We start from the raw sequence: 13542 nt of genomic DNA, 5'->3' as shown, positions 1-13542 counted from the left end.
AGCTATATGGCCTGAGATGATGCCTAGCTCAGAGGATCATTTAATGACCTTTTTTAAATCAAACGCATGAAATCCTTACTGTAATAGCCACTGCAGTGTACCCACCTGACATGCTTGCTCCTGAGATTTCCATCTTTATTTTATTTTTAGACGAAACACCGTTTCAGAATACCAATTTAGTGCAAGAATCAAGCAGAGGAATTTGAGTCACCAAGCTGAAATGAGTAGCAGCTAACAGCACACGTGACCAACACCTGAGGCTTCCTGCCAGTCACACATTAAGACAGGATGTACTGGTGGTGATATCAGTGTGTTTTGCCACTTCCTGTTTCCCACTAGTTATATCATTCTTGTCACACTAACACCGATATTTTGAAATCCCAAGAATTATATTTTAAGGACATTATGGGAACAGACTGATATGTTGATTAATTTTGGGGAAACAAGTGGAGTTAAATTGTGGTGCTTTTTCAGTAACTCGTGTCATCAAGTGTGTGGCAGACTCTGAGGTAGGTGTGGACACTGGGACACAGCAACACTGCTAGATATACTCTTCCTCATTCACTGATTAGTCTAGTATTCCTGATCAGTTTTGAAATGTGTGGCAAACTGCCTAATTACTGCCACACACCTGATGACACACAGTAGTTATGCATGTACCTTGCTGGCATCCCCAGACAAGAAGTACCCACCCACCGACACACACACACAAACACACACTGCCTGATAAGGCTGAGCAATGACGGAAGGTGTTTGTTGTTTTACTATTTTTATTGTTTTAAGAAAGCTTGGTTACATCATCTAGTTCATAACTGTTCTAAATGCCAGAGTGAATATAATAATAGTAGACTTTTCAATTTGCCATCCCTATATTAAACTTGAGATCTCTCCTTAAATCTCTAGAAATGAGAGAAATAAAAAATAGCTTGCAATCTTGTATAAAAAGACAGTACATTTTATCTACACAATATATGGCGCAGAGACCCCCCCGAATATTTCCCCAATATTAGGTACACTTTCTTTCCATGGGAAATGTGAGGACCCCTTCCTGACCTCCCCGAAGAGCTCACCGGAGCTCTGGCGGGGCCGGGAAGATGACGTTGCTCTTCCTTGCTGGAAAGTTGATCCCGGGGGCCCCTTGACCCCCACGCCGCCCCGCCCCCCTCAGTAGGCAGGGCGGGGCGGCGGGCGGGGCGGGCGGCGGCCCCACAACCCCGGGTGGGTTGCCAGTGCATCTCCACGTGCTGTAGTGTGACGGGCGGGGCACTGAGGCCCGAGGCTCCAGCGTCACGCGGTGGCTCGCTCACTACTGGTAATATGAAAAACTCTAAACTCTCGATGAGAAAAACCCACACAAGCCAGTACATAAAACGCACGATCTGTACATTACTAGGAAGTATTGTACCACCGAACTGTGAATTTTGCACAATTTAATCGTTTCAAGAGCGCGGACAGAGAGCGGCCGGCCCCGGGCACCAGGCCACGGGGCCGACACCAGTAAAACGCAGGCTGACTTTATCATTTAGAACACAGAACATCTCCCTCTCTCTCTGTGACAGATTATTGTGCTATAAACTTTGTACCTGATCGCGGCTCCCGGACAGCATAACGTTAGCACCAACAAGTGACGGGGAGCTGATGAGATATAGCTAGGTGAGAAATGCCCAAACCATCAGATCTGTGGGCAGACGTTTTGTTCACGGGGAACGGGGAGCCGAATTCTGGAGCCGCACGGCACTCCTGCCTTGGTGAACTTGAGGAACGCGCTCCATCACCGACTAGAGTCAGTCTGAGGTGAGCATAAACCTGGTGGCTTATGTCAGCATCTACAATAACAAATATGAATTACTAAATAAAGACAACATTTGTACATGAACATACAAACTAACAATCTTTGGCAATGCTCAGGCTATGACTGAGATTACAAGTATAACTATATAAACACTTTGTGGAGGATTATGATAAAGTGGAATGTGGGCTGTACCTCTGTCTCACTATCATCAAAGTTGCTGCAACCCTGCTAGTTCGCGCCAGGGAAGAGCTGGCAGCCCTCTGCCGGGGGCGTTCTCTGCCACAACCCAAACCTGGCCCCGCGCCCCGCGTCCTGCCCCTCGCGGGCATCGCACAGTATCACAGTAATAATGGCAGTGTTCGCCAAAGTGGGTCCGGGCCACTCCTTCGCCGCTGGCTCCACTTACATCTAGGAAGGCTGCGGGCTGCAGTGCGCCGCAGCAGGGCTGACCCCGCCGGGAGTCGCGGCGCTGCCTCCCCGCCCAGCCTCCGCGCCGGACGGGAACACGTTTGTCGAACACTGGATAGGCCTATGCCCTGAGATAAGTCAGGTTATTTGTATGACTCAGGGATGGATCATTACTGCAACATGCCAGCCACCGCCTTCAGGAGACCAGGCTTGAGTGATGCTGTGGCCACGTGTCGCGGCGGTCGGCCGCTACTGTGTAGAGGATGCTGTTGCCAGCACCCGAGTCCAACCAAACCAAATGTAGACGTATCGGAGGAAAAAACAAAGAAAAAAACTCATAAATATACCTGGTGTTGTTCAGAGTCCAGAAGGAGAGACAAAGACACATCTCCATATCGAGCCTCGAGGGATTCAACCCGTTCTTCGCTGCCGTCTTGAAAGGACACGCGCACGCACGCACTCAACGCGGCGCAGCGTGGTGCGGGGGCCTCCCTTCCTCAGGGCGGCGGGAACATGAATCACGAGCAGCCGCTGCTGCCCAGAGGCTTCTTCTTCACACTACAATCAAAAGGGACGGCAAAATATCAAATGATCAATAAACTTCCCAAAAGCCATGCTACACAATTCTATAATTATAATACCTTGGCGAGGAGGCGGCACAGGGCGCCTGGTGGCCGCCCTTCCTCGCACTCAAAAAGTTAACAGCAGCCCAACCTTAGAGGGTGGAGTGGGGTGGGGTTCGGACAAGCCTGTTCCTGCATCACGACAACGGTGTGCCACGAGGGCCTACTCGGTGCTACGCGGCGGCCGCAGCCGAGAGAGGAGGTGCGTCGCCACGGACGGACCCTCTCTCTGCGGCCCCTTGTGGTGATCACACAAAAAAAGCGTAGTAAACATTCAAGTTTCCTAGAGGGTCAATATTTGTTGGGCAATGCAGAGAGTCAGGCAGCAAAACACCTAGACAGTGGTGGCGTCCGAGGCCTGGCCGCCGGGAAGAGAGTGTCGCTGGCGCCAGGACTCGGGGGGGAGGGGAACACTTAGCAAAGTTTGACTGCTGCTGAAACCTTATGCCACGTTGTGGTCACTTGTTGCTGGGGGGATAAGTATGAAGCAATACACGACTCTTGGAGTATTCCTTCCATAGACAGTAATCCTCTAACTCTCTCACACACTCACACACAGTTTTTTTTTAACTCTTAAAAGAATCCCAGCTGGAGGTGGCCTCCTGGAGACAAGGCTGTCTCATGGCCGCCTTCAAAACTTCCAACAACTCAGAAACTGTCCTGCCTTACAACTAGAGAGGACAAACTCCGTCCTCCTAAACTAAAGAAAAGCAAACACTGCACTTCCACTAATGATAGGGCCCAGGCGTAACAAGTGTGGCACAAGGTGGCACGGCGCTGCGGCGGGCAGGGCTGCCGCCGCCGCCGCTCAGTTGCCCCACCAGTCGGTCCCCGAGGCCCCGGAATTGTTGTAGCTGTTGTAGCTGCCGCCGCTGCTGCTGCCACTGAAGCCACTGTAGCCTCCATAGTGGTTGAAGTGTGGCGGCGCTGCAAATACAACTGTTCTTACCATACAGGCCACTGCCCAATCCCACCCACCCCGCCCCACCCATGCCCAACACTGCCCACCCCACCCGCACCATGCCCAACACTGCCCACCCCACCCACACCATGCCTAACCACCCTGCCCACACCATGCCTAACACTGCTCACCCCACCCACATCATGCCTAACACTCAGCAAGATTCAAACACACACACACACACACACACACACACACACACACACACACACACACACACACACACACACACACACACACACACACACACCAGGCCCCCTCTGCTCTTCCCACACCTCATACACACACACACACACACACAGCAAGGATGAAAGCAAATGGCAGTGAATATGGAAGAGGGAGAGGAAGAAGCCATCTCTCAGACAGACAGACAGACAGACAGACACACACACACACACACCAGGCCCCTCCACTCTCACCACACCTCACCAACGCACAAACACACACACAGTGGCAGTGGACATGGGAGGTGGAGAGGAAGGGGCCACCTCTCACACTCAGACTCACCTCCCCCAAAGTTACTGAACCCAGGCCGAGACGAACCACCAGTATGGGATGACTTGTTGCGGTCCACCTGTCGGTAATCCCTGGACCCAAAGCCTCCGCCAAATCGCTTTCCACCTCCACTGCGTCCCCGACCACCGCCGCCGCCTCCGCCCCAGCGTGTCTCTGAGGCGATAACCTCCAGCCACTTCGGGAGCTCCTGTTTGGCCTCCTGCAGCAGCTCCACCAAGTCGCGTACCATGTTACGGTTCTTGTCGTTGAAGAAGCTCGTGGCCAGGCCTGTGGGGATAGGTTTAGTTAGGTTAGGTGGTTGGGTTGGGGTGGAGCATGTTATGTTGGGATGGGCTGGGTCAGGTTCAGTTCAATGTTGGGGTGTTCAGGACCTGTTACATCTATCTTGTCCTGCCCTAATAGCTGACTAAGAGGATTTTGTCTAGGGTAACCTTGTTGTATCCCTTGGGAAACTATCAGATCCCCTCCTAATCTTTTTCTATTACTAAACCTTTGTTATATTCCTTAGGACACTTCAGCACTTCCGTCACATCCCCTATTCTTGTCAGCTACTACTACACTGCCTGCACCCTAAAGATACTTCAGTACTTCCATCACATCCCCTCTCAATCTTGCCATACCCTGATTACTTATTTGTTTAGGACACTTTTGTTATATCCTTTGAGCCACATACACAATCTCTCTCTCTCTCTCTCTCTCTCTCTCTCTCTCTCTCTCTCTCTCTCTCTCTCTCTCTCTCTCTCTCTCTCTCTCTACTCACCAAGGTTCCCCATACGACCAGTACGACCAATCCGGTGGACATATTCCTCAATGTCCGAGGGCAGGTCAAAGTTGATGACGTGCCTAACATGAGGGATGTCCAGCCCTCGAGCGGCCACCTGGTAGGGGAGACACAAGCAGGCACGTATTAATTCACCTCTCACAACACTCATCTTTTCAACCCCTTCACTGTCATACCCAAGAACTCACACCACTTACGGTGCAGAACAAAATCTTAACAAACACAGAAAATAAAGAAAAGAGGGATTAAATGAACTTTTCAGCAGTTACTTCACAAGAATGTGATAAGTAAAGAGGATGCAAAAGGCCTGTTGACCTCAAGGCAGCTGAATGCCTCAAAACACTAATCTTTTTACATTTATCTCATGAAATATATATTTTTTCCCTATCACTTAAAATGCATCTTTTTTTACCTTTAAAACCACACACTTCTCTATCCTTTCCCTCAACACACACACACACACACACACAAATTATTTTTTACATAATAGCATTGGCCAAGGAAAAAGGCCCACTGACGTGCCAGTCCCTAAATAAAAAGTTAAAAGGAACACCCAAAATTGGAGGACAGATTCATCGTTCAAATCACGCAAGTTTCTGGATCACGTGGTAGCCTCTCACAGCCATTCCATCCAGTCTGCCACCACCACATCCACTCACAGCCATTGCACCCTACAGCCTACATGTACGTATGTATGTATGTATGTATGTATATGTTATTTTCTGCTGTGGCCAACATGTACTGACAGCAGTGGCGACGAGGATGGGGCACTGGCCGCTGCGGAAGACCCTGAGAGCGTCCTCCCTCTCACGCTGGCTGCGGTCACCATGGATGCTGGTCACCGGGTAGCCATGGCGGTACAGGAACTCTTCCAGTGCATCGGCACCCTTCTTGGTCTCCACAAACACCAGTGTCAGGGACTCCACTGTGAGGATGGAGGGTGGTGTTAGGGTGACCAGGATGACAAAGGTGTTAGGAAAAACTGACAAATGCTAAAATAAACAAAATAAATGTAATAATAAATAATAAAAATTATGGTATCTCTGTAGCCTCTGAAAACACCATGATGAGACTGAAGCATTTTCTGCACTGTTAGTAAGAAAAAAAAGAGGATGACGAAAAGTGTTGGGCAGGTATGAAGGTTTTTAAAGTATAAACACAGCCAAGGTTGACAGAACTGCTATACAGATGAGGTAAGTACTAATAATGATGTGTTTAGTGAAGGAGACAAGGTGGGAATGAGATAGGCAAGCTTGACAAATTATGCTAAATATATAAAATAAAATGACTTGGCAAAATATGTAATAATAATGTGTTTAGTGTAGGAAATAAAATAATGATGAGGTGGGCTGAAAGTGTGTGAATGGCATGTGTGTGTGTGTGTGTGTGTGTGTGTGTGTGTGTGTGTGTGTGTGTGTGTGTGTGTGTGTGTGTGTGTGTGTGTGTGTGTGTGTGTGTGTGTGTGTGTGTGTGGTGTCTGGACCGCCCTGTGTGGGATTGCTGGTCATATATATAGATGGACTACAACAACAACGACTACTACCACTACTACTACAACTGTCACTTTCCACCAGGCACTGACAAGGAAAAGTGTGAATGAGTGTGTGATGCCTTGTCTGGCTTGCCCTGTGTGGGACTACTAGACTGACATAGCAACAGACAGATGACTAAAACAAATGGCTAATATAAGCAATGACAACAGCTGACAATAAAGGCATTGTAAAGTGTAACTAAACCAAATAGAGAGGAGTACGTACCCTTGGTGGCTTCACTGAGGCGGTCTAGTCCTGCAGCGTTGAGGATGTCCAGAAGGAAGGAGCGCTTGTCATCCTCTGCCACCCACACGATCTTCTGGGTGATGTTCTCAGAGGTGGAGCCCACACGACCCACAGCCAAGAAGATGTAGTTGTCCAAGAAGTCCTAAGGGAGAGGGCAATGTGAGGTGATGGTGGTGGTGGTGGTGAGAAACAGGCAAGAAGGCAAGAGGGAAGAGTTTGCAAGGAAGGAAACATTGAAGGCAAGGAATGGGGAAGAAAAACCTACTATTTGTAAAGGAGGAAAAGTGTGAGGATGAGAGGGAGAAGGGAAAAGAAGGAAAAGTTTGTGAGGAGGGAAACAGTGAAGGAAAGGAGGAAGGAGGGAAAAAAACAAGCTAATAATTGTAAAGGAAAACTGAGGATAAAAAGAATCAACAAGGCGAGAAAAAGTTTGCAAGGAGGGGAATGATGAATGAAAGAAAGGTAGAGGGAAAAAAAAAGGAGTGTTGTGAGGGAGAAATGAAACAGGAGGCAAGGCAAGGCAACCATCACTAAGTCTTGTAACGCGCTGCTCCCTAACCCAAGGATGAAGTGTCAAAGCCTAACCTAACTAAACCAGCATGCCTAACTTAACCTAACTAAACCAGCATGCCTAACCTAACTAAACTCGCACACCTAACTAGACCAGCACAACTAACCAGTGCAAGAGGTGCCTGCTGCTCTACATGCTAAGCTACATTTCCTTATCCCCTCTTGCCCTGTTCTCACTGTTAATTGTTCCCTTCATGATGCAAACTGTCAACCTAATCAAAAAATTCTGTTGTGTGAGGAGCAGCTGGCTGCCTAAACTAAACAATAAACCCACACACCAACACACACCTCTACCAGACAGAGGGACAAACAAAGACAAGACTAATCCAAGGCATTGTGCAAGACGCTGCCTGTCCAAACATGACTATCCAAGGCATGATGTGTCTGTGCCTAACCTAACCAGCACACACCTCAGCCACACAGACACAATTCACTGACGCATGACATGTCTGTGCCTAACTAAACCAGTGCACCTGACCTAGTAGGACTTGTCAGTGCATAACATGTCCACACCTAACCCAACCAGGACACCATCACACCACACCTAACCAAACCAATAATCTAAACTAAACAAATATACCTAACCTAACCAATACACCAAGCCAAACTAAACCAAACCTAACCCACCCTAACCCAAACCAAACCTAACCTAACTCTAATCAAACCAAACCTAACCTAACCAACCCAAACCTAACTAAACCTAACAAAACCAAAACAAATTAATCTAACCTAACCAAACCTAACCAAACAAAACAAAACCTAAGTAACCCAAACCAAACTTAACCAAGCCAAACCAAATCAAACCTAACCTAACCAAACCTAACCTAACCCAAACCAAACCGAACTTAACCAAACGTAACCCCACTCTCACCTGGGCCAAACGCTGTATCTCTTTAGGGAAGGTGGCAGAAAACATGAGGGTCTGTCGCTGGCCGGTGGGTGGCATGTTGTCCTCCTCCACGATGCGACGAATCTGAGGCTCGAAACCCATGTCCAACATCCGGTCTGCCTCGTCCAGCACCAGGTACCTTTAGGCGGGTGATGGGTAGGTAATGGATCAGTATATAAGTACCTATAGGGGGTGATGGGTAGGGTAATGGATCAATAAGTAAATTAATAAGTACATAATGGATCAATAAGTAAATAAATAAGTACATAAGGTAAGGAAATGAATGGGTAAAATAGAGAAATAAAGAGTAAGCAAGTACAAAAGATAAACAAATAAAATAAGATAGAGAATAAAAGAAAAGGCACGGAAGAAAACAATCAGACAGGGAAGTAAAAAAAATTTAAAAAATAAATAAAATAAATAAATAAATAAGTAGGTAAATAAAAAAAACAAAAATAATTGAAAAAATAAAGGTTGGCTAGGATAAGAAGGAAGAAGGAAAACAGCAAAAAAAAAAAAATAATTGTAGCAGTAAACACACACACACACACACACACACACACACACACACACACACACACACACACACACACACACACACACACACACTAAATAAATAAATAAATAAATAAATAAATAAATAAAAAATAAATAAATACAAAAAAAATAGAATAAAATCAAATAAATAATAATAACATCCAACACTTATCAGCGCACACACACACACACACACACACACACACACACACACACACACACACACACACACACACACACACACACACACACACACACACCAATCTCCATCACTTACTTGCAGCAGTCCAGGCCAATCTTGCCACGGTCAATCATGTCAGCCAGCCTGCCTGGGGTGGCCACGAGCAGATGGCATCCTCGGGCCAGGTCACGCATCTGGGCCACCACGTCAGCGCCGCCGTACACCACACACGGACGCACGCGGGCCCTGGATTAGGAATGGAGTGGCACATTAGGAACAGTGGTGAGTGAGATCAGAGGCTAGGAATGGGTGGTGTGTGTGTGTGTGTGTGTGTGTGTGTGTGTGTGTGTGTGTGTGTGTGTGTGTGTGTGTGTGTGTGTGTGTGTGTGTGTGTGTGTGTGTGTGTGTGTGTGTGTGTAGCAAGATTTGTCTGGTGGCTAGTGAGGTTAGGAATGGTTGGTATGGTGAGCTGGGAATGGGTGGTATGGGAGGAATGGCATGGCAAGTTAGGAGCATTCAGGTAGTAATGATGGGTAATGGTACATACTCATAACTATTTGTTGATATAGGACTCATGTGCTTTGCTGGTTTAGTTATTTAGTTAGTGTTTCTTGTGTTGTGCTGTTTTGTTGACCCAGCTTGTGTTCCCTCAAATCTGTGCGTGCAAGTGTGTATATGTATGTATGTATGTGTGTATGTATGTATGTATGTATGTATGTATGTGTGTGTGTGTGTGTGTGTGTGTGTGTGTGTGTGTGTGTGTGTGTGTGTGTGTGTGTGTGTGTGTGTGTGTGTGTGTGTGTGTGTGTGTGTGTGTGTGTGTGTGTGTGTGTGTGTATAACAGCACCCATAGGCCAGTATGCACCAAGATAACATTACTTATTACATCTCAACACAATAATCAAGGCTTCCCTTTGCCATTCATCATGTGAGTGAGTGTCTGTGTCTGTGTGTGTGTGTGTGTGTGTGTGTGTGTGAGAGACACCACCCACAACCCAAGCACCAATACAAAACAAAAGACATCCTCCAAATCACCCAGACCAGAACAGTCAAGCCACGCTCTTCAAACTCCACATGTTCACACAGCCGGGCGTCAAACAGGCAGTGAAAAGAGGCCACGTCTTCACCCAGCCGAGGAGCGTGGCTTGCAAAACGTCACCGCCCAATCTGCCTACACTGCTCCCGACACCCAGCCCTGTGGAGCGGCGTGGCTGTGAGAGCAGGGGTGACAGCGGCAACCTTAGGAAATGGACTACAAAGAAAAAGTTAGTGAATTAATGCCTATGTTTTGGTGGTGTGTGTGTGTGTGTGTGTGTGTGTGTGTGTGTGTGTGTGTGTGTGTGTGTGTGTGTGTGTGTGTGTGTGTGTTTTATCTTGCAAGGTTATTTGATACAGTATATATGAAGTCCAAACTTTGAATGGTTTACTGGATGAAAAATGAAAAATGAAGTAAAATAAATATGTTATGAAAGTTTCTGAAGTTATAAGGAGATGACAAATTAAGTTATGGAGACTGAACTTAAAGACACTTAGAGCAATTAATGACACACACACACACACACACACACACACACACACACACACACACACACACATCACTATCATCTCATCATTTCATCATCCTTATTTTCCTTTTAGACTGTTGATAATGGTGACAATATTTTTGAGTGTGTGTGTGTGTGTGTGTGTGTGTGCAAGAGGGGCACTGGAAAAAAAAAGAAAAAGAAAGAAAAAAGAAAAAGAAAGAAAAAAGAAAAAAAAATAAATAAAAAAAGCTCATTGAGGTGCCGCTCCCTAAAGAAAGTCAGAGGAAGAGTGTGTTGCCTCCCTCCTGAAAGAGTTCAAGTCACAGGCAGGGGAAATACAGAAGCAGGCAGGGAGTTCAGTTTACCAGAGAAAGGGATGAATGATTGAGAATACTGGTTAACCCTTGCATTGGAGAAGTGGACAGAATAGGTGTGTGTGTGTGTGTGTGTGTGTGTGTGTGTGTGTGTGTGTGTGTGTGTGTGTGTGTGTGTGTGTGTGTGTGTGTGTGTGTGTGTGTGTGTGTGTGACCAATTGCTTTACACTACAGTTAGACTTTATAACTTGAAACACTTGCAAATAATACATCAAGATACACTACAGCCCATTACAACCATCACCACACCTCACCCCTCTCCCCCACACCACCGAGGGCCATTACCTGTACGAGAACTTGCGTGATTCGTCATAGATCTGTGTGGCCAGCTCACGTGTGGGGGCCAGGACCAGCGCCAAGGGGTACTGCTTACTGCGGCCACGAGGGTTGTTGTTCTTCACCTGCAGGTTACGGAGAGGTTAGGCTAGTGTTTATGGGTGTGTGTTTGTGTGTTAGTGTCAAGGGTATGGCTAGATTGAGGTTACACACACACACACACACACACACACACACACACACACACACACACACACACACACACACACACACACACACACACACCTCCTCCTCCTTCCCCCACCCCTCCCCATCATCACTCAATCTTCCTCCTCCTCCTGCTCCTTCCTCCTCTCTCCATCACCTCCCATCACATAACATAGACATCACACACACACACACACACACACACACACACACACACACACACACACACACACACACACACACACACACACACACACACCTCTTCTCCACCTCCATCACCTCCAATCACAGCACTCAATAGATTAAAATTAAGAGATGAAAACACATACACACACACACACACAGTCAGCCACTCCCCCTGCCCCCCTCACCTGTACAGGGCCGTGCTCATAGATCTGGTTGAGGATGGGCACCAGGAAGGCCGCTGTCTTGCCTGAGCCAGTCTGGGCGCAGGCCATCAGGTCCCTCTTGGCCAGGATGAATGGGATGGCATATTTCTGTGGCAGGGAAGACAGGATGATAACAAACACCATGAACACAGCAGGTCACAAGTCAATGTAGTCTGTTCAGAGAAATAATGTCAGCGGGCCCTCAGTGTTGTGTTGGCAGCGCTGCTCACCCCTGGCCTGCAAAGTCTGGGGGAGACTCAGCCTTTTTTTTTTAAGTTGGAGTGACACTGGCCAAGGGCAACAAAAATCCAATAAAAAAAAAATCCCCACTGAAATGGCAGCCCCATAAAAGGGTCAAAGCAGTGGTCAAAAATTGATGAATAAGTGTCTTGAAACCTCCCTCTTGAAAGAATTCAAGTCACAGGAAGGTGGAAATACAGAAGCAGGCAGGGAGTTCCAGAGTTTACCAGAGAAAGGGATGAATGATTGAGAATACTGGTTAACTCTTGCATTAGAGAGGTGGACAGAATAGGGGTGAGAGAAAGAAGAAAGTCTTGTGCAGCAAGGCCGCGGGAGGAGGGGAGGCACACAGTTAGCAAGATCAGAAGAGCAGTTAGCATGAAAATAGCGGTAGAAGACAGCTAGATATGCAACACTGCGGCGGTGAGAGAGAGGCTGAAGACAGTCAGTTAGAGGAGAGGAGTTGATGAGACGAAAAGCTTTTGATTCCACCCTGTCTAGAAGAGCAGTATGAGTGGAACCCCCCCAGACATGTGAAGCATACTCCATGCCTGCCTTGAGGAACACTCACATTCCCTCCCTCAGCTCAACAATTACACAAGTGAGGGCAGCTTTGTTCACATCCCTGGCAGAACCAGTGTTTGTTCAACCACATCACAGTGTTCAGCCTCAATTGGATAAAGACAAGGAAATTATGGCCAGGATAAGGTAAGGAGTCAAATATTATGGTTTACACATCACTTTACAAACTCAGCAAGCAGCAGGGCTGCCAACACAACATGGAGGTCTCTATGAACAGACTGCAGAACCATAAAAACATCTTTTAAAACCTGCATAACTTAAACTATAGCCTTTCAAAAGATTTTCCTGTTAATAATGAAGAAATTTTGTCAACCTTTCACTAGAACAATAAAACACCTTTTAAAATCCACACAACTTCAATTAGAGCCTTTCAAAAGATTTTCCTGTTAATGATGTAGAAATCATCTTAATCTGTCATTACAACCATAAGCACACTGTTAAAAACCCTTTGATGCAAAACAAACCCTTTACATGCGCTTCTCCCATTAATAAAATGGAAATCTTAATCTGTCACTAGAACCATAAATTCACCCCTAAAAATCCCTTCAAGTGGAGTCAGAGGACTCCACTTGAAGCTACACAGGTTTTAAACCCACAAACTGTGACACACACATCATGTGATGAACAGCGTGTCACCAACACTTACATCATGTGATGTCAAGGCTATTTTTAAACTTGGCAGCCTACATTTCACTACCATGTGTCTTGAAATGACGTTTGGCAACTCAGGGTGTGAGTCCATGCTTGCTCTCTCTCTCTCTCTCTCTCTCTCTCTCTCTCTCTCTCTCTCTCTCTCTCTTCCATGTGTGTGTTTCTGTGCATATGTGTCAGTGTGTGTGTGTGTGTGCGTGTGTGTGCGTCAGAGAATATGTGTAAGTAAGCATATGTTTATTGTATGTACATCAGCAGTAC

At 46.8% G+C, this 13542-nt stretch overlaps 1 protein-coding gene across 5 annotated transcripts in view; it reads right to left on the bottom strand.

The window, feature by feature from the left end:
- Positions 1-752: 752 nt before the first annotated feature.
- The window catches only part of LOC135095500 (ATP-dependent RNA helicase DDX3X-like), a 21998-nt gene continuing 9208 nt past the window's right edge, over positions 753-13542 (bottom strand). For 2 of the 5 annotated variants that reach the window (XM_063996354.1, XM_063996357.1), the window contains 9 exons: positions 11791-11916; positions 11222-11337; positions 9133-9282; positions 8301-8457; positions 6839-7001; positions 5828-6006; positions 5061-5178; positions 4292-4567; positions 753-3762 (listed from right to left, as the gene is read on the bottom strand). In XM_063996354.1, the coding sequence (XP_063852424.1) occupies positions 3632-3762; positions 4292-4567; positions 5061-5178; positions 5828-6006; positions 6839-7001; positions 8301-8457; positions 9133-9282; positions 11222-11337; positions 11791-11916 (1416 nt within the window). In that variant the 3' untranslated portion in view covers positions 753-3631. The remainder of the gene's footprint in view (positions 3763-4291; positions 4568-5060; positions 5179-5827; positions 6007-6838; positions 7002-8300; positions 8458-9132; positions 9283-11221; positions 11338-11790; positions 11917-13542) is intronic. The other 3 variants (XM_063996355.1, XM_063996358.1, XM_063996356.1) reach the window with 2 other exon arrangements.

The sequence above is a fragment of the Scylla paramamosain genome, chromosome 49 (genome assembly GCF_035594125.1).
Source record: "Scylla paramamosain isolate STU-SP2022 chromosome 49, ASM3559412v1, whole genome shotgun sequence".
In the NCBI taxonomy this organism is placed as follows: Eukaryota; Metazoa; Arthropoda; class Malacostraca; order Decapoda; family Portunidae; genus Scylla; species Scylla paramamosain.
The sequence above is the reverse complement of the archived record's forward strand: the minus strand, read 5'-3'. Positions and strand labels throughout refer to the sequence as shown.